The sequence below is a fragment of the Pecten maximus genome, chromosome 4 (assembly GCF_902652985.1).
Source record: "Pecten maximus chromosome 4, xPecMax1.1, whole genome shotgun sequence".
Lineage (NCBI taxonomy): Eukaryota > Metazoa > Mollusca > Bivalvia > Pectinida > Pectinidae > Pecten > Pecten maximus.
This window is the reverse complement of record NC_047018.1, coordinates 24465451-24488555: the sequence shown is the minus strand read 5'-3', so window position 1 is coordinate 24488555 and position 23105 is coordinate 24465451. Positions and strand designations below refer to the sequence as shown.

The window sequence follows — 23105 nt, the reverse complement described above, 5'->3', positions numbered from 1 at the left end:
GGAAACCATTACATAGACAGTATATGTAGCCTGTACAACAGACATTATGATATTACAGGAAACCATTACATAGACAGCATGTGTAGTCTGTCCAACAGACATTATAATATTACAGGAAACCATCACATAGACAGCATGTGTAGCCTGTCCAACAGACATTATAATATTACAGGAAACCATTACATAGACAGTATATGTAGCCTGTCCAACAGACATTATAATATTACAGGAAACCATTACATAGACAGTATATGTAGCCTGTACAACAGACATTATGATATTACAGGAAACCATTACATTGACAGCATGTGTTGCCTGTACAACAGACATTATAATATTACAGGAAACCATTACATAGACAGCATGTGTAACCTGTCCAACAGACATTATAATAAACTGTACTAGGAAAGAGTGAGGCCAAATCTACAGCAAACCATTACATTGACAGCATATGCAGCCTGTCCAACAGACATTATAATATTACAGGAAACCATCACATAGACAGCATGTGTAGCCTGTCCAACAGATATCATAATATTACAGGAAACCATTACATAGACAGCATGTGTAGCCTGTCCAACAGACATTATAATATTACAGGAAACCATCACATAGACAGCATGTGTAGCCTGTCAAACTGACAATATAATATTACAGTAAACCATCACATAGACAGCATGTGTAGCCTGCCCAACAGACATTATAACATTACAGGAGACCATTACATAGACAGCATATGTAGCCTGCCCAACAGACATTATATTACAGGAAACCATCACAGAGACAGGATGTGTAGCCTGTCCAACAGACATTATAATATTACAGGAAACCATTACATTGACAGCATGTGTAGTCTGTCCAACAGACATTATAATATTACAGGAAACCATTACATAGACAGTATATGTAGCCTGTACAACAGACATTATGATATTACAGGAAACCATTACATTGACAGCATGTGTTGCCTGTCCAACAGACATTATAATATTACAGGAAACCATCACATAGACAGCATGTGTAGCCTGTCAAACAGACATTATAATATTACAGGAAACCATCACATAGACAGCATGTGTAGCCTGTCAAACAGACATTATAATATTACAGGAAACCATTACATAGACAGCATATGTAGCCTGTCAAACAGACATTATAATATTACAGGAAACCATTACATAGACAGGATGTGTAGCCTGTCCAACAGACATTATAATATTACAGGAAACCATTACATAGACAGGATGTGTAGCCTGTCCAACAGACATTATAATATTACAGGAAACTATCACATAGACAGCATGTGTAGCCTGTCAAACAGACATTATAATATTACAGGAAACCATTACATAGACAGCATGTGTAGCCTGTCAAACAGACATTATAATATTACAGGAAACTATCACATAGACAGCATGTGTAGCCTGTCCAACAGACATTATAACATTACAGGAAACCATTACATAGACAGCATGTGTAGCCTGTCCAACAGACATTATAACATTACAGGAAACCATTACATAGACAGCATGTGTAGCCTGTCAAACAGACAATATAAAATTACAGGAAACTATCACATAGACAGCATGTGTAGCCTGTCAAACAGACATTATAACATTACAGGAAACCATTACATAAACAGCATGTGTAGTCTGTCCAACAGACATTATAATATTACAGGAAACCATTACATAAACAGTATATGTAGCCTGTACAACAGACATTATGATATTACAGGAAACCATTACATTGACAGCATGTGTTGCCTGTCCAACAGACATTATAATATTACAGGAAACCATCACATAGACAGCATGTGTAGCCTGTCCAACAGACATAATATTACAGGAAACCATTACATAGACAGTATATGTAGCCTGTCCAACAGACATTATAATATTACAGGAAACCATTACATAGACAGTATATGTAGCCTTTACAACAGACATTATGATATTACAGGAAACCATTACATAGACAGCATGTGTAGTCTGTCCAACAGACATTATAATATTACAGGAAACCATCACATAGACAGCATGTGTAGCCTGTCCAACAGACATTATAATATTACAGGAAACCATTACATAGACAGTATATGTAGCCTGTCCAACAGACATTATAATATTACAGGAAACCATTACATAGACAGTATATGTAGCCTGTACAACAGACATTATGATATTACAGGAAACCATTACATTGACAGCATGTGTTGCCTGTACAACAGACATTATAATATTACAGGAAACCATTACATAGACAGCATGTGTAACCTGTCCAACAGACATTATAATAAACTGTACTAGGAAAGAGTGAGGCCAAATCTACAGCAAACCATTACATTGACAGCATATGCAGCCTGTCCAACAGACATTATAATATTACAGGAAACCATCACATAGACAGCATGTGTAGCCTGTCCAACAGATATCATAATATTACAGGAAACCATTACATAGACAGCATGTGTAGCCTGTCCAACAGACATTATAATATTACAGGAAACCATCACATAGACAGCATGTGTAGCCTGTCAAACTGACAATATAATATTACAGTAAACCATCACATAGACAGCATGTGTAGCCTGCCCAACAGACATTATAACATTACAGGAGACCATTACATAGACAGCATATGTAGCCTGCCCAACAGACATTATATTACAGGAAACCATCACAGAGACAGGATGTGTAGCCTGTCCAACAGACATTATAATATTACAGGAAACCATTACATTGACAGCATGTGTAGTCTGTCCAACAGACATTATAATATTACAGGAAACCATTACATAGACAGTATATGTAGCCTGTACAACAGACATTATGATATTACAGGAAACCATTACATTGACAGCATGTGTTGCCTGTCCAACAGACATTATAATATTACAGGAAACCATCACATAGACAGCATGTGTAGCCTGTCAAACAGACATTATAATATTACAGGAAACCATCACATAGACAGCATGTGTAGCCTGTCAAACAGACATTATAATATTACAGGAAACCATTACATAGACAGCATATGTAGCCTGTCAAACAGACATTATAATATTACAGGAAACCATTACATAGACAGGATGTGTAGCCTGTCCAACAGACATTATAATATTACAGGAAACCATTACATAGACAGGATGTGTAGCCTGTCCAACAGACATTATAATATTACAGGAAACTATCACATAGACAGCATGTGTAGCCTGTCAAACAGACATTATAATATTACAGGAAACCATTACATAGACAGCATGTGTAGCCTGTCAAACAGACATTATAATATTACAGGAAACTATCACATAGACAGCATGTGTAGCCTGTCCAACAGACATTATAACATTACAGGAAACCATTACATAGACAGCATGTGTAGCCTGTCCAACAGACATTATAACATTACAGGAAACCATTACATAGACAGCATGTGTAGCCTGTCAAACAGACAATATAAAATTACAGGAAACTATCACATAGACAGCATGTGTAGCCTGCCAAACAGACATTATAATATTACAGGAAACCATTACATAGACAGCATATGTAGCCTGTCCAACAGACATTATAAAATTACAGGAAACCATTACATAGACAGCATGTGTAGCCTGTCAAACAGACATTATAACATTACAGGAAACCATTACAGAGACAGCATGTGTATCCTGTCTAACAGACAATATAATATTACAGGAAACCATTACATAGACAGCATGTGTAGCCTGTCTAATTCAACAGACATAATATTACAGGAAACCATCACATAGACAGCATGTGTAGTCTGTCCAACAGACATTATAATATTACAGGAAACCATTACATAGACAGGATGTGTAGCCTGTCCAACAGACATTATAATATTACAGGAAACCATTACATAGACAGAATGTGTAGCCTGTACAACAGATATTAAAACATTACAGGAAAGCATCACAGAGACAGCATATGTAGCCTGTACAACAGATATTAAAACATTACAGGAAACCATCACAGAGACAGTATATGTAGCCTGTCCAACAGACATTATAATATTACAGGAAACCATCACATAGACAGCATGTGTAGTCTGTCCAACAGACAATATAATATTACAGGAAACCATTACATAGACAGAATGTGTAGCCTGTCCAACAGACATTATAACATTACAGGAAACCATCACATAGACAGCATATGTAGCCTGTCCAACAGACATTATAACATTACAGGAAACCATCACATAGACAGCATGTGTAGTCTGTCCAACAGACATTATAATATTACAGGAAACCATTACATAGACAGGATGTGTAGCCTGTCCAACAGACATTATAATATTACAGGAAACCATTACATAGACAGCATGTGTAGCCTGTCAAACAGACATTATAACATTACAGGAAACCATCACAGAGACAGGATGTGTAGACTGTCAAACAGACATTATAATATTACAGGAAACCATCACATAGACAGCATATGTAGCCTGTCCAACAGACATTATAACATTACAGGAAACCATCACAGAGACAGGATGTGTAGACTGTCAAACAGACATTATAATATTACAGGAAACCATTACATAGACAGCATGTGTAGCCTGTCAAACAGACATTATAACATTACAGGAAACCATCACAGAGACAGGATGTGTAGACTGTCAAACAGACATTATAATATTACAGGAAACCATCACATAGACAGCATATGTAGCCTGTCCAACAGACATTATAACATTACAGGAAACCATCACAGAGACAGGATGTGTAGACTGTCAAACAGACATTATAATATTACAGGAAACCATCACAGAGACAGGATGTGTAGACTGTCAAACAGACATTATAATATTACAGGAAACCATTACATAGACAGCACGTGTAGCCTGTCAGACAGACATTATAACATTACAGGAAACCATCACAGAGACAGGATGTGTAGACTGTCAAACAGACATTATAATATTACAGGAAACCATTACATAGACAGGATGTGTAGACTGTCAAACAGACATTATAATATTACAGGAAACCCTTTACTTATTGATGTATAATCACCACTTATGGCCTGTCTAGATATCAACTTCTACCCACACATTCTCTCTCTGTTCCTCTTTAAATCCATTAATATCACATATTTTCACTCTTCTTTCTCATTGCTACTCACACACAACTGTTCTCTCTAAATCCATTAATACCACAATCCTTTACTTTCCCATTGGTACTCATGAAATACACAACTGTTCTTTCATTGTTCTCTTGCAATCCAGTAATATCACAATCCTTATTTTTTCATTGCAACTCACACATTACACAATTGTTCGCTCTAAATCCATTACCAGGTAATATCGCATACTTTCACAATCCTTCACCTTCTCACTGTTACTAACACAAAACACAATTGTTATCTCATTGTGCTCCCTATTCGCTATTAATTCTCCATTAATATCACATACTTTCACACTTTTTCACTTTTCTTTAATGAATTCCTGTATAATATAATACATGTATTAACTATTCCTGGTAGACATAATTAATTCCCTGATTAAGATGTTTCAATACACAAACATGTACTGTATGACTCCCTGTAATCAACACCTCATGTTCTTGCGTTATCATAATGAAAAGTCAGTGCTTGTAATAATCTAACAGGATTAAAACAAAGATTTTTACTACAGGCATCACCCCTAATAATATACTTTTAATACTCTCAATATCCACCTTGTTTTCCTAGCAGTCCCTGCCACCTTGTTTTCCTAGCAGTCCTTGCCACCTTGTCTTCCCAGCAGTCCCTGCCACTTGTCATCCTAGCAGTCCCTGCCACCTTGTTTTCCTAGCAGTCCTTGCCACCTTGTCTTCCTAACAGTCCCTGCTACTTGTCATCCTAGCAGTCCCTGCCACCTTGTCTTCCCAGCAGTCCCTGCAACCTGTCTTCCTAACAGTCCCTGCCACTTGTCTTCCTAGCAGTCTCTGCCACCTTGTTTTCCAAGCAGTCCCTGCCACCTTGTCTTCCCAGCAGTCACTGCCACCTGTCTTCCTAACAATCCCTGCCACCTTGTCTTCCTAACAGTCCCTGCCACTTGTCTTCCTAGCAGTCTCTGCCACCTTGTCTTCCTAACAGTCTCTGCCACCTTGTCATCCTAGCAGTTTCTGCCACCTGTCTTCCTAACAGTCCCTGCTACCTGTCCTCCTAACAATCCCTGCCACTTGTCTTCCTAGCAGTCTCTGCCACCTTGTTTTCCAAGCAGTCCCTGCCACCTTGTCTTCCCAGCAGTCACTGCCACCTGTCTTCCTAACAATCCCTGCCACCTTGTCTTCCTAACAGTCCCTGCCACTTGTCTTCCTAGCAGTCTCTGCCACCTTGTCTTCCTAACAGTCTCTGCCACCTTGTCATCCTAGCAGTTTCTGCCACCTGTCTTCCTAACAGTCCCTGCTACCTGTCCTCCTAACAATCCCTGCCACTTTGTCTTCCCAGCAGTCCCTGCTACCTTGTCTTCCCAGCAGTCCCTGCCACTTGTCTTCCTAGCAGTCTCTGCCACCTTGTCTTCCTAACAGTCTCTGCCACCTTGTCATCCTAGCAGTCCCTGCCACCTGTCTTCCTAACAGTCCCTGCCACCTTGTCTTCCAAGCAGCCTCTGCCACCTTGTCATCCCAGCAGTCCCTGCTATCTGTCTTCCTAACAATACCTGCCACCTTGTCTTCCCAGCAGTCCCTGCCACCTTGTCTTCCCAGCAGTCTATGCCACCTTGTCTTCCTAACAGTCCCTGCCAGTTGTCTTCCTAGCAGTCTCTGCCACCTTGTTTTCCTAACAGTCTCTTCCACCTTGTCATCCTAGCAGTCCCTGTCACCTGTTTTCCTAACAGTCCCTGCCACTTGTCTTCCTAGCAGTCTCTGCCACCTTGTCTTCCCAGCAGTCCCTGCTACCTGTCTTCCTAACAATCCCTGCCACCTTGTCTTCCCAGCAGTCCCTGCCACCTGTCTTCATAACAGTCCCTGCCACTTGTCTTCCTAACAGTCTCTGCCACCTTGTCTTCCCAGCAGTCTCTGCCACCTTGTCTTCCCAGCAGTCCCTGCCACCTTGTCTTCCCAGCAGTCACTGCCACCTGTCTTCCTAACAATCCCTGCCACCTTGTCTTCCTAACAGTCCCTGCCACCTGTCTTCCTAGCAGTCTCTGCCACCTTGTCTTCCTAACAGTCTCTGCCACCTTGTCATCCTAGCAGTTTCTGCCACCTGTCTTCCTAACAGTCCCTGCTACCTGTCCTCCTAACAATCCCTGCCACTTGTCTTCCTAGCAGTCTCTGCCACCTTGTTTTCCAAGCAGTCCCTGCCACCTTGTCTTCCCAGCAGTCACTGCCACCTGTCTTCCTAACAATCCCTGCCACCTTGTCTTCCTAACAGTCCCTGCCACTTGTCTTCCTAGCAGTCTCTGCCACCTTGTCTTCCTAACAGTCTCTGCCACCTTGTCATCCTAGCAGTTTCTGCCACCTGTCTTCCTAACAGTCCCTGCTACCTGTCCTCCTAACAATCTCTGCCACCTTGTCTTCCTAACAGTCTCTGCCACCTTGTCATCCTAGCAGTCCCTGCCACCTGTCTTCCTAACAGTCCCTGCCACCTTGTCTTCCAAGCAGCCTCTGCCACCTTGTCATCCCAGCAGTCCCTGCTATCTGTCTTCCTAACAATCCCTGCCACCTTGTCTTCCCAGCAGTCTATGCCACCTTGTCTTCCTAACAGTCCCTGCCAGTTGTCTTCCTAGCAGTCTCTGCCACCTTGTTTTCCTAACAGTCTCTTCCACCTTGTCATCCTAGCAGTCCCTGTCACCTGTTTTCCTAACAGTCCCTGCCACTTGTCTTCCTAGCAGTCTCTGCCACCTTGTCTTCCCAGCAGTCCCTGCTACCTGTCTTCCTAACAATCCCTGCCACCTTGTCTTCCCAGCAGTCCCTGCCACCTGTCTTCATAACAGTCCCTGCCACTTGTCTTCCTAACAGTCTCTGCCACCTTGTCTTCCCAGCAGTCCCTGCCACCTTGTCTTCCCAGCAGTCTCTGACACCTTGTCTTCCTAGCAGTCCCAAAATTTATCACACAACTCTGATAGAGCAACCATAAAATCTTTTTTTATTTTTTTTAAACGTCCTACAACACCCAGGGTCATTTAAGGACATGCCTGGTTTTGGAGGTGGAGGAAAGCCAGAGTACCCAGAGAAAAACCACCGGCCTACGGTTAGTACCTGGTAACTCCCCCATGTAGGTTACGAACTCGCAACCCAGAAGTGGAGGGCTAGTGATAAAGTGTCGGGACACCTTAACCACTCTGCCACTGCGAACCCTGTATGTTGACCATCGCCAGTCTGATGAAATTGATATAATGCACTATTTAACAAGAGATCCCAGAGGGATCTTGGCGCCCACCATTGAATGTTCTTCATAGGTTCCATGTCAGATTGATCTTTTCTCTACTTTTCTCTCCTTCTAAGTCTTACTAATCTGTGTAAATTCAGAAGAAACCTCTAGTACTTTTCAAACAAGGGAAACCTATATATGAAATTGAAGATTTAGGCACCAAGGGGAACCTATATATGGAATTTGAGAAAGATTCCTTCAGTACTTTCTGAGAAATAGCGATAACAAACTTCAATTGTCAAAATCCAAGATGGCTGCCCGTCGGCCATGTTGTTTTCTGATTGGTCTCAAAATGCAATATGCATAACTAGGCACCAAGGGGAACCTACATATGAAATTTGAGAATGATCCCTTCAGTACTTTCTCAGAAATAGCGATAACAAACTTCAATGGTCAAAATCCAAGATGGCTGCCTGTCGGCCATGTTGTTTTCCGATCAATCCCAAAATGCAATATGCATAACTAGGCACCAAGGGAAACCAACATATGAAATTTGAGAAAGATCCCTTCAGTACTTTCTCAGGAATAGCGATAACAAACTTCAATGGTCAAAATCCAAGATGGCTGCCTGTCGGCTACGTTGTTTTCCGATCGGTCCCAAAATGCAATATGCATAACAAGGCACCAAGAGGAACCTACATATGAAATTTGAGAAAGATCCCTTCAGTACTTTCTCAGAAATAGCGATAACAAACTTCAATGGTCAAAATCCAAGATGGCCACCTGTCGGCCATGTTGTTTTCCGATCGATCCCACAATGCAATATGCATAACTAGGCACCAAGGGAAACCAACATATGAAATTTGAGAAAGATCCCTTCAGTACTTTCTCAGAAATAGTGATAACAATCTTCAATTGTCAAAATCCAAGATGGCTGCCTGTCGGCCATGTTGTTTTCCGATCAATCCCAAAATGCAATATGCATAACTAGGCACCAATTTAAGGGAAGCCCACATATGAAATTTGAGAAATATCCCTTCAGTACTTTCTCAGAAATAGCGATAACAAACTTCAATGGTCAAAATCCAAGATGGCTGCCTGTCGGCCATGTTGTTTTCCGATCGATCCCACAATGCAATATGCATAACTAGGCACCAAGGGGAACCTACATCTGAAATTTGAGAAAGATCCCTTCAGTACTTTCTGAGGATTAGCGATAACAAGAATTGTTTACGGACGGACCACGGACCACGGACGCAGGGCGATTTGAATAGCCCACCATCTGATGAAGGAAACGAAGGAACACTGGGTTTTAACTTACTTGTGTCATTTGAGAAAGATCCTTAAAGTACATACGGAGGAATAACACTAACAAATTATAATTCTTAAAATCCAACATTATTGTTCAATCACCACTGTGGACAAAAGGACCTACACATATCTACAGTAACATTTACCTGTTTCTACCTTAATCTTGCTGCGTATATCTAATGGTCCAGTGACATGCTTCAATCTCTCCACCAAACTTGGCATACATTTCTGTCCACTCTGCCTATTTGGTTGATCTGTTTTGATCTGATTACCTTTCTTTTCTCCTTGTTGTGATGTTTCCTCCCCAAACAAGTCTTCACTACTTCGGTTCAGTGTGTTATTAGTGGTTTGTTCCTGAGGTTCCAGCACTGCCCTGTCCGCACCCCTACCACTACCTAACACTGACTTCTCTGGACACACCACAGCTTTCCCTGGATCCTGTCCACTCCCTGGTTCCTGACTGTTGAGCGAGGCCACAGAGTTTGTTTTGATACATGCTGTGTCATTCTGACCCAGCCCTGTTGAAGACACAGAGTTTGTTTTGATACATGCTGTGTCATTCTGACCCAGTCCTGTAGAAGACACAGAGTTTGTTTTGATACATGCTGTGTCATTCTGACCCAGCCCTGTTGAAGACACTGTGTTTGTCTTCTGACGTTTTGATGCTCCGTCTGAAAGAGAAAACAACTGTAGAAAAAAAAACTCACGCTTACTTAATATGACTAGGATGTTCCTTATGTTTCTGACATATAATAAATTTCCTGCTCAGCTTACAACTTCTTTACCAAATTTGTGACATATGGATAGAGGAAGCGACACTTTATGCCTTCAACCTTATAAACTAAGTCCAACATAGGCTAAATCAAGCATAAAATATGGGTAAGATTCAACCAGATACCAAAGCCAATGCAGCAGACATAACATTATCCCTCTAAACTTCTTTGAAATGAGCTACGATCACTACAAAGTCAGAGTCCAGTCCATGCAGGTAAATACATGTCATCGATCATACATTAGTTAACATCACCAGAGGCATTAAGCAAATCTTCAAAAGTTACAAAAATTTGAATCAGAATCACTTAATGAGGTTTACACCATCTACCATACACAGGTTGTTATCACCAGTCATTAGTTACCCACCAGAGATCTCTGTCTGGACTCGTTTCTTGGAGATGGCATGTTCTGGTTTAAAGCCACATCCTTCACCCGTCAGGTTGCAGCACAGCTCATGAAATTGTCGTCTATGATGGGGACGCACATACACATAAAACCCTTTGAGGAACAAGAACTACATGTAATTATATGTCTCAATTATCCTGTACCCTCGTGTGCCACTTATGCATTTAATATATCCAAGTCCACTTTTTGCCAAGGATTACACATTACACTGTAAATGTTAACATCTCCAATTTGACAATTACATGTTGTAACTCATTTATTAGTGAAATGGAGAAGTGAAAAAGATCAACTCAAATTCAATTTTTAAACTAATGACATGCTCTCTCCCCCCCCCCCCCCCCCCCCCCCCCCCCCCCCCCCCCCCCCCCCCCCCCCCCCCCCCCTTCCTCCCAAAAAAGTCATCCAATCTATATGATCATTTGCAAAAGGTCACACTACAATGAAACTATATTCCAGGTTTGGTTTGTATAAGTCATACCTTCTGAGAAACTGGATTTAATTCTGACCTTAACTCAGACAATTGCATCCTTCAAATAAAGATTTCAAGAAGACAGTCTGATGACAGACAGATCACAAATGAAATGATTTGACAAGAGGCCGATGGGCCTTAATGGTCACCTGATTTCTGAAATAAATACTGCTGGTTGATATTTCTTGTTTTTAAATCAAGAATTTAACATTTAACAAATCATGCCACTGTCCCAATATCATGACCCTGAGCTCCATGGTTATTGAGAAGTTGTTTGAATTTTTTGAACATATTTGACCTCTAGGACCTTGAGATCAAGGTGATTTGTTTGATTACTTTTGGTAGCCTTCATCCCTAATAGTTTCTAACACATTTGACCAATGTGTTGTTGAAAGAAGGCCAAAGTCATTCTTTTGAACAACTTAGGTGGCCTCATACATTCCAGCATGCTTCTTGTCCAATATCGATCAGCAACCTAGGCCTTTTGGTTATTGAGAAGGAACTGTTTAAAGATTTTAATACACTTGACCCCTTTGACCTTGAAAGTAGGTCAAGTCAGTCATTTTGAACCATTTTGATCTATCTCTACCATACCACTGACTCCCCAACTTTCCTTATTTCAGATCTATCTCTACCAAATCAATAATTCCCCAGCTTTCCCTAGTACAGATCTATCTGTACCATACCACTGACTCTTCACGCGAAAGGACACACTAGCTTGGCCGACATCAAGTGATTTGGCTTCGCTTGCAATGACAGGACTGCTGAAACAACGTTAGACTGTGGAAATGAATGGTTTCCTTCGTTTTTAGAACAGCAAACTTTGTTTGCATATATGGGGTATGGTAAATCGATTGGCGCTGTTCTTTTTTTATTATATGCAGTAGAAAAAAAGTTTGGATTGAGAAAAAATGGCGTCTATCTGAGAAAGCTATCGACAGATAGTGCCTATTTTTGCATTTTTTATGTTGGGGAATGAGAGAAAAATACTCAATCATATGTGGTTCATGTAGGATAGGGATATTTCACCCTCTGGGTCACAAAATGTGGTAAAACCCTCGGCGGAGCCTCGGGTTTTACCACATTTTGTGACCCCTCGGGTGGAATATCCCTATCCTACATGACCACATATGATAGAGTCTTATAATCTGTACCATACCACTGATTCCCCAGTTTATTCCATATCTGTACCTACCATACTACTGATTATCCATCGTTTAACAGAATAGCCCCTGGATTGGCAGGTCCCTATCAAGTATATTTACTATATATACAGTATACCTACTCCTGAGAAGATCCATGTGCACAGCGTCCTCCAAGAAGATATTAGTCAATATAGAAGTCAGATTATCAAAGTTGTTGCTCTGTTTGTAGTCCACCATGGCCTTGGTGTACAACTTATAGGAGGCTGGTCCAAGTACTCGCTTAACCTGCAATATACATTAGATCTACATGTACCTCCAATAAACTACATATACTGTACAAACTGTGTTATGTATTACTGTTTACTTGTGTTGTATATTACTGAATACTATGATGGCCGATATCAGCCGTCACCTTGCTTGCATTTATGTGATGCCAGTAACCTGACATAGGCAAAATCGCTTGACAGGTTACTAGCCTGTGATGCGAGTAACTGTACACAGTCATGAAGGAGATGACTGTATATTTACAAAACGTATTCACATTCCACAGTATAGTTTTACTTGATCCCAGTAATTCATCCCAGAAATAAAAGTTTAATTGTTTAGGAGCTTAATTATGCTTTTAAACCCCCATTACGTTGGCCTGCTGCTGACTCTAAAAATAACAATTAATACTTTACCCACAATGCTTATCGATTTCCTGTTTGGGGAAAAACCCCACGAGGCAGAACAACAACACAGTTCTCTAAACATGACAAAAATCTGACATAACATTATCGTTTAAGGTAATATTTTACCGATTTTTGACGTTCGTGAAAATTGGAGCTTTTCTATTTTTTTGGGTCAGATTATCGTAGTCGAATAACCGAAAAAATACGATTTTTCCAACCCAATTAAACGACTTTTTTTAACATGATTCAAGAGAAAATGGTTTTGGTTTTTGAATTTTTACCCCAATAAACGAAATACCCTATTAAGCGTTACCCGATTAACTGAAATGTACTGTACTTGTTTTATATACGACTGATTACCCGTGCTATATATAACCGATTTCTTGTTTTTATATATGACTGATTACCTGTGTTATATATTACTGATTACTTTTTTTTATATATGACTGATTACCTGTGTTATATTTTACTGATTACTTGTTTTATATATGACTGATTACCTGTGTTATATTTTACCGATTACTTGTTTTTATATATGACTGATTACCTGTGTTAAATTTTACCGATTACTTGTTTTTATATATGACCGATTACCTGTGTTATATTTTACCGATTACTTGTTTTTATATATGACTGATTACCTGTGTTATATTTTACCGATTACTTGTTTTTATATAGGACTGATTACCTGTGTTATATATTACTGATTACTTTTTTTTATATATGACTGATTACCTGTGTTATATTTTACTGATTACTTGTTTTATATATGACTGATTACCTGTGTTATATCTTACCGATTACTTGTTTTTATATATGACTGATTACCTGTGTTAAATTTTACCGATTACTTGTTTTTATATATGACCGATTACCTGTGTTATATTTTACCGATTACTTGTTTTTATATATGACTGATTACCTGTGTTATATTTTACCGATTACTTGTTTTTATATAGGACTGATTACCTGTGTTATATTTTACCGATTACTTGTTTTTATATATGACTGATTACCTGTGTTATATATTACTGATTACTTTTTTGATATATGACTGATTACCTGTGTTATATTTTACTGATTACTTTTTTTTATATATGACCGATTACCTGTGTTATATTTTACCGATTACTTTTTTTATATATGACTGATTACCTGTGTTATATTTACTGATTACTTGTTTTTTATATATGACTGATTACCTGTGTTATATTTTACCGATTACTTGTTTTTATATATGACTGATTACCTGTGTTATATTTTACCGATTACTTGTTTTTATATATGACTGATTACCTGTGTTATATTTTACCCATTACTTGTTTTATATATGACTGATTACCTGTGTTATATATTACTGATTACTTGTTTTATATATGACTGATTACCTGTGTTATATTTTACTGATTACTTGTTTTTATATATGACCGATTACCTGTGTTATATTTTACCGATTACTTTTTTTATATATGACTGATTACCTGTGTTATATATTACTGATTACTTGTTTTTTATATATGACTGATTACCTGTGTTATATTTTACCGATTACTTGTTTTTATATATGACTGATTACCTGTGTTATATTTTACCGATTACTTGTTTTTTATATATGACTGATTACCTGTGTTATATTTTACCGATTACTTGTTTTTATATATGACTGATTACCTGTGTTATATATTACTGATTACTTGTTTTATATATGACTGATTACCTGTGTTATATTTTACTGATTACTTGTTTTTATATATGACCGATTACCTGTGTTATATTTTACTGATTACTTGTTTTTATATATGACTGATTACCTGTGTTATATTTTACCGATTACTTGTTTTTATATATGACTGATTACCTGTGTTATATATTACTGATTACTTGTTTTTATATATGACTGATTACCTGTGTTATATTTTACCGATTACTTGTTTTTATATATGACTGATTACCTGTGCTATATAAGCCTCTGCTGTTTGGAGATGTGTTGGATTACTTGTTTGTGTTACTGTTTCTCCATGACCAGCCGTCAGTGGTAAAGTGGTGGTAGAGGACTTCTTGTCGATATCTTGGACACATAAAATCTGGTGCGTCGAGTGTTTAGGAGATGTTTCTCTTTTCTAAAAATAGCAATACAATAGAATATAGATTAGTAAATCATGTGTGTATGTGGAACATGGATATTCAACGTATGAATGTAGAACTTGGGTCATGACTGAGTCTTTCTGAACCTAAATTCTATAAAGGAAGTCCATATATCACACACCTTCATAACAATCAACTATGTTTGTTGTTTTATACCTGAATTCTGAAAAAACAGATTTCAAACAGGGCATAAAATATACAGAATCACTAAAAAATATCCAAGAGGCCAAATGGGCCTGTATTGCTCACCTGCTACTTATAAACCTGTGAATCAGGTTTACATAAAAGAGAAATGAGAAACTCGAGGAATTTTAGAGCACTTCTAGTCAACAGACAGAGGGATACCGTGATTATAGGACACCCACAGCTGTATTATATTGGTAACTACTAACAAGAGGCCCAATGGGCCTGTATCGCTCACCTGGCTCTACAGCAACTTTGAAGTTGATTGAGGTCATTTCTACAGATACTATGCTGATTACCTCTTTATTCAAATATCATAGTAAGCTAGGTTTATTCATATTAATAAATTTTCTAGTCCTTCATTCCAGCATTCTAATATCATGTCTCGGAGGCTCTTGGCTATCGTAAAATTATTGTTTACAGATTTAAGCCGATTTCACCCCTGTGACCTTGAATGTAGGTCAAGGTCATTTATTTGAACAAACTTGGTAGCCCTTCACCCCAGCATGCTAAAAGCCTAATATCAAGTCCCCGGGCCTCTTGGTTATTAAGGAGAAGTCAATTGAAGATTATAGCCTATTTGAACAATGTGACCTTTTGTGGCATTATGGTCATTTATTTGAACAAACTTTGTAGCCCTTCACCCCAGCATGCTACAGGCCTAATATCAAGTCCCTGGGCCTCTTGGTTATTGAGAAGAAGTTGTTTGAATGAAAAAGTTGACGCCGGGCGGCCTGCCGGACTACGCACCACGGCATAAGCTCACTTGCCCTTCTGGCAGGTGAGCTAAAAATATAAGAGTACATAAGCATGACAGCCAGAGCTGTTTGTTGTCACTTTTCTGCATCAAACTTTAGCAAAGGTCACTTATCTTGACACCAAGGAACACAACAGGCTCATCCCAAGACATATCTACATATAAAGCAAATTCAGCCCAAACTGTCAAGGTAATTCATTTGAACAAACTTGGTAGCCCTCTACCACAGCATGCTACAGGCTTAATGTCAGGCTGGGCCTTATTGAGAAGACGTAGTTCAAAAGAGTTCAGTCTATTTGAACCTTGTGACCTTGATTTTGAACAAACTTGGTAGCCCTTCACCCAAGCATGCTACAAGCCAAGTATCGTGTCTCTAGGCTTTTATTGATTGAGAAGAAATTGCTTAAAGTGTTCAACCTATTTGACTCTGGTGACCTTGAAAGTAGACCAAGGTCATTCATTTGAACAAACTTGGTAGCCTCCTTCACTCCAGCATGCTTCAAGCCCAATACCAGGTTGCTGGGCCACTTAGCTATTGAGAAGAAGTTGTTTAAAAGATTTCATGCTATTTGACCCCTGTGACCTTGAATGTAAGTCAAGGTCATTCATGTGAACAAACATGGTAGCTCTTCACCCCAGCTTGTTGCAAGCTCAACTTCAGGTCTCTGGGCAATACCATCGTATAAGCTCACTTGCCTGGGCTGGTGAGCTAAAATTTGATGATCATGAAAATATCCCCATGTGTATAGTTTACATATCAAAATCGCTAAAATCAAACTCCTGCGGAAATAACCATGTTTTACAGTATAATTTTCTCCTCTCCATTCTCTGATGTGCCTGCGTAAATAAAACAAGAATTTGACACAAAAATATTTTTAGCACATGAATATCAGCAAAGTAGTCACAGAATTGGATGAAATATTACTTTCAGGCATCATGAAATATTATGTTCAGATGTTACTTTTTACAAAACCAACACAATAATTACACAAGCAGACTGCCTATGATTAAGAAATGTTGAATGATTAATTAAAATCCAAACATACCTTGATTATGATTTTTTTCTTAACTGGAATTTTGGCTTTTGAAGTGACAGGTTTATTGAATGCAAAACCCTGAAACAAATAGTTCACATAATTATAATCAATTCTTTCTAATGTAGTTTAATTTCATTTTTTTTCCAAAATATAATTGACAAGATAATTAAGTCATCAAATATACATTCAAGAAAATGTAGGTTACACACAACACATTTACCCATTTTCTTTCATTCTGAAAGACAATTAACTTTTTTTACCTTTTCTATGCTCGAGAAACGGTTAGGCTGAATGTATACAGTATTGCATTCATCTTGTCCATATAGCATTGGTATATCTACCCCTGCATTTAGGTCTGTTCCTGAATTAGCATGTATGCTAGGATGATCAATTTCCTTATTTTCCACATATTTTTTGGTATGGATTTTTGTTTACATATGTATCAATTGATGTGTAATTTTCGGAGGTGAAACCCGTAGGCTTAAGTTTTGTTTAAAGATTTTATTTAGCTCCGTTTCTACCAAAATGGGAGCCAGCTGTTGTATATATTTAAACATGTCAAACAGACTCTTCAATTCAACACTGTATTTTCACTTTCAATACCAAGATTTTATTTAGCTCCATTTCTACCAAAGTGGGAGCCAGCTGTTGTATATATTTAAACATGTCAAACAGACTCTTCAATTCAACACTGTATTTTCACTTTCAATACCAAGATTTTATTTAGCTCCATTTCTACCAAAGTGGGAGCCAGCTGTTGTATATAAATTAAACATGTCAAACAGACTCTTCAATTCAACACTGTATTTTCACTTTCAGTACCATCAATTTTATTTTCATATTTTCTTTCGAACAGTAGTTTATCAAGAATATTTCTCAATTAACTTTTATCATGAATATCTCTAAACAAGAATTCCACGGAAGTGGATGTGTTGCCTTTGCAGCAATCAAACTGATCTGCTCCGCAAATCAAAAGTTTCATGCAAAATATAAGAACATATTGTTTTATGAAGAAACCAGTAAGCACTATATGATGTTTTAGGTCGATTGACTTAAAAGGTACTGGACAGATTTTCTATTTATTTACAATGACCGTGACTGTCGAGCCTGAAAAGCAATCCCAAGCAAGCACATTTGATAAGGAAGCACTATACAAAGTTTGAGTTTGATTAGCCCAACGAAGGGAACTCAAGTTATTGCACAGAAACCATTGTGCAGACGATGCCCCCTCCGCCATAGTGATATCTATATTCAGGCAACACAAAAACACTTTCATCAGAAATATTTCTCAATAAATGTTTATCAGGAATATTTTTAAACAAACTTTTATAGGGTATAATTAATAACCTCTTATCAGGAATATTTTACAATAAGCTTCTATCAGGTATATTTCCAAATAAATTTTTATGAGGAATATTTCTAAATAAACTTTATGAGGACTAATTCCCAATAAACTTTTATGATGAAAATTTCTCAATATATTTTCATCAGGAATGTTTTTCATAAAACTTTTATCTGAAATATTACACATCAACAATTATCAGGAATATTTCTCAATAAAAGTTCCAAATGGTTATTTTTAAAGGCAACAATAATAGACAAATTTCTGACCACATCATGTCAGACTTCAATCTAAACAACTAATCATCAAACAATTATATATTCAAGCTTAGCCAAATGAGTAGTTTAAATTAATTAAATTTGGTTAAACAGAAACATACATTAACCTATACAATAATTTGTAGTTATATGAAATTCATATCTTGACACAAAATATAATATTTCAGCTATTTCTAAATTTGTTCTTTTTAAGCATTTTGATCATTGCAACTGAATTCTACAAGAAGATGTATTTTGTATGAAACTATACATCTATGTATAGGCTCATTCCCCGAACACCAACTCTGGTGAAGACAAAGGGAGGTGTTATTGTAGGAAGTTCTTTGAAGTTTAGTTATAGCCTGTTTCAATATGGAATACCAACTCAGGTAAAAAAAAAAGGGTCAACTCAGGTATAAAAAATCAGATATATAGTTTTCTAATACAAAGCACTATCATATAGATGATTTTACTAGTAATAAAAATGAAATAAAAAAATCAAATTTCCAAAGCACTATGCCTAACTATATATTTTATTATCAATAGTAACAATATCAGATTACAATATATATATAAAAACAAATAAAAATCAGAAGCTATTTCCTAAATTCAAAGCACTAAATATATATATATTACTATTTATAATGACAATATTATATTAAAATATATATAAATATGTAAACATGTAAACTAAAAAAAAAACAAAAACAAAAAAAAACTAAGTAGTATATCTCGAGCACAATCTGGTTTTAGAAAAGGATACTCAACCACTGAAAATATTTTCATACTACATGTTCTTATCTCTATCTATTTCTCTAAAAATAAAAAACTATACTGTTCATTTATTGATTTTAAAAAGCGTTTGATACGGTGTGGCGTATCGGATTATGGAGAAAAATGCAGACCTCTTCCCTCACGGGTGAAATTTTCAAAGTTATCAATAATTTATATAATAACACTAAATCATGTGTTCGAAACGGAAGTGAGACATCTGATTTGTTCATGTGTAACGTCGGTTTAAAACAAGACGAAAATTTGTCACCATTTTTTTTTTTTATATACCTTAACGATTAAGAAGATTATCTTCAACAAAATAATGGTTCTTGTTTGCAAGAAATTGATAGTTTATGTGAACATACTCTTGGTGTATATGTTAGATTATTTGTTATTTTATATACAGATGATACCGTATTGATGTCCGAATCTCCTGAAGGGCTACAAAGTGCAAGAAAATCAAGTAGCAGACTTTAAATGGCTTAGCTATATAAAACAAATACTTAATGATACTGGTTTTAACAACATTTGGATATACCAAACCCCTTGCACATTAAATAAAACTGTTTTTAAAACACTGCTTAAAAGACGTTTATGTGACCAATTCATTCAAAACTGGTTTTCTACTATCCAATCATCGTCTCGTGGACAATTTTACTCTATCTTTAAAAAACAGTTTAACATTGAGTCTTATCTAATTAAGCTTAATTCCCAAGAGCGCATTATTATCAGCAAATTTAGAATGTCAAATTTAAAGTTACCTTTTGAAACTGGTAGATGAATTGGTATACCATGTAATGATCGTAATTGCTTATTATGTCATAACGGTATTGGTGATGAATACCACTATTTATTTCAATGCAATGATATTTTAGTGACAGAGTTTAGACACAGATACATTCCAAATTATTACTATATAAATCCAAGTTTAACTAAAATGGAAGGTATGTTTGAAATATGTAACAAGTCATTATCATCTAGAGTGAGTCATTTCCTGAAAATTGTAGAAAAACTTTGTATTTCAAGTAGATAATAGATAAGTATATTATTTCATATGTTGTATTGTAGTTATTATATGTATAGTGAGATAACATTGTTTATAACATCGTTAGTATATACACTCTTGTATTTTCATGTTATTACCCTGTAAGCTTTGTACATTGTTTTGTCATATTGACCTCTTGTTACACACTTTGTGAATAGTGAATAAAATCTTTAAATCTTGAATCAGGTGAGTTGATTTACCTGTGTTCTGACTTACATGTGTTCTTACACTGAGAACATTTCTGTAACAGACTATAACTCCCTATCAACACACCTTAACCCCTATGTAAACACCCCACCCTAACCAGTGTTGGTGTTCGGGGAAGACCCCTATGTATACAACTACAATTAACTGTACTTACATTAACTTTAAAATATTGAGTCCCCGATAACAAAACATTTCATCATATTTTTTTTAATGCAAAAGATATTTCTTAATTATTACCAGTTTGTAATCCTAGTCTTGGTAATTAAGGCACATCACTTCAACACACCAATTCTGCTCAGTGTCTATAATTACTGAGGAGCCATTGACATTTAATCACCTGGACTTCTGTTGATAATTAGATCACACCTGTGCCATGTAAGTGACTAAAGTAACCAATCAAACACAAACCTATTGTTTCCCAACACCTTCATTTCCTTCTTCAAACAAATACTCAAGTAATACTCTGCCATATCATCTGTTAATTACCAGAAAAAATTAAAATATGACAGAGCTCAATTAAATAAGTGGGAGCCAGCTGTTGTATATATTTAAACATGTCAAACAGACTCTTCAATTCAACACTGTATTTTCACTTTCAATACCAAGATTTTATTTAGCTCCATTTCTACCAAAGTGGGAGCCAGCTGTTGTATATATTTAAACATGTCAAACAGACTCTTCAATTCAACACTGTATTTTCACTTTCAATACCAAGATTTTATTTAGCTCCATTTCTACCAAAGTGGGAGCCAGCTGTTGTATATAAATTAAACATGTCAAACAGACTCTTCAATTCAACACTGTATTTTCACTTTCAGTACCATCAATTTTATTTTCATATTTTCTTTCGAACAGTAGTTTATCAAGAATATTTCTCAATTAACTTTTATCATGAATATCTCTAAACAAGAATTCCACGGAAGTGGATGTGTTGCCTTTGCAGCAATCAAACTGATCTGCTCCGCAAATCAAAAGTTTCATGCAAAATATAAGAACATATTGTTTTATGAAGAAACCAGTAAGCACTATATGATGTTTTAGGTCGATTGACTTAAAAGGAACTGGACAGATTTTCTATTTATTTACAATGACCGTGACTGTCGAGCCTGAAAAGCAATCCCAAGCAAGCACATTTGATAAGGAAGCACTATACAAAGTTTGAGTTTGATTAGCCCAAGGGAACTCAAGTTATTGCACAGAAACCATTGTGCAGACTATGCCCCCTCCGCCATAGTGATATCTATATGTTGCCTTTTTCAGGCAACACAAAAACACTTTCATCAGAAATATTTCTCAATAAATGTTTATCAGGAATATTTTTAAACAAACTTTTATAGGGTATAATTAATAACCTCTTATCAGGAATATTTTACAATAAGCTTCTATCAGGTATATTTCCAAATAAATTTTTATGAGGAATATTTCTAAATAAACTTTATGCGGACTAATTCCCAATAAACTTTTATGATGAAAATTTCTCAATATATTTTCATCAGGAATGTTTTTCATAAAACTTTTATCTGAAATATTACACATCAACAATTATCAGGAATATTTCTCAATAAAAGTTCAAAATGGTTATTTTTAAAGGCAACAATAATAGACAAATTTCTGACCACATCATGTCAGACTTCAATCTAAACAACTAATCATCAAACAATTATATATTCAAGCTTAGCCAAATGAGTAGTTTAAATTAATTAAATTTGGTTAAACAGAAACATACATTAACCTATACAATAATTTGTAGTTATATGAAATTCATATCTTGACACAAAATATAATATTTCAGCTATTTCTAAATTTGTTCTTTTTAAGCATTTTGATCATTGCAACTGAATTCTACAAGAAGATGTATTTTGTATGAAACTATACATCTATGTATAGGCTCATTCCCAGAACACCAACTCTGGTGAAGACAAAGGGAGGTGTTATTGTAGGAAGTTCTTTGAAGTTTAGTTATAGCCTGTTTCAATATGGAATACCAACTCAGGTCAAAAAAAAAGGGTCAACTCAGGTATAAAAAATCAGATATATAGTTTTCTAATACAAAGCACTATCATATAGATGATTTTACTAGTAAAAAAAATGAAATAAAAAAATCAAATTTCCAAAGCACTATGCCTAACTATATATTTTATTATCAATAGTAACAATATCAGATTACAATATATATATAAAAACAAATAAAAATCAGAAGCTATTTCCTAAATTCAAAGCACTAAATATATATATATTACTATTTATAATGACAATATTATA

At 36.5% G+C, this 23105-nt stretch overlaps 1 protein-coding gene across 1 annotated transcript in view; it reads right to left on the bottom strand.

Annotated features, from left to right (window-relative positions):
• The window catches only part of LOC117325576 (regulator of telomere elongation helicase 1-like), an 89919-nt gene that overhangs the window by 3043 nt on the left and 63771 nt on the right, over positions 1-23105 (bottom strand). Inside the window, exons 28-32 of the mRNA XM_033881908.1 lie at positions 17228-17296; positions 15049-15216; positions 12566-12710; positions 10773-10904; positions 9779-10303 (exon numbers count right to left, since the gene is read on the bottom strand). Of these exons, the coding sequence (XP_033737799.1) occupies positions 9779-10303; positions 10773-10904; positions 12566-12710; positions 15049-15216; positions 17228-17296 (1039 nt within the window). The remainder of the gene's footprint in view (positions 1-9778; positions 10304-10772; positions 10905-12565; positions 12711-15048; positions 15217-17227; positions 17297-23105) is intronic.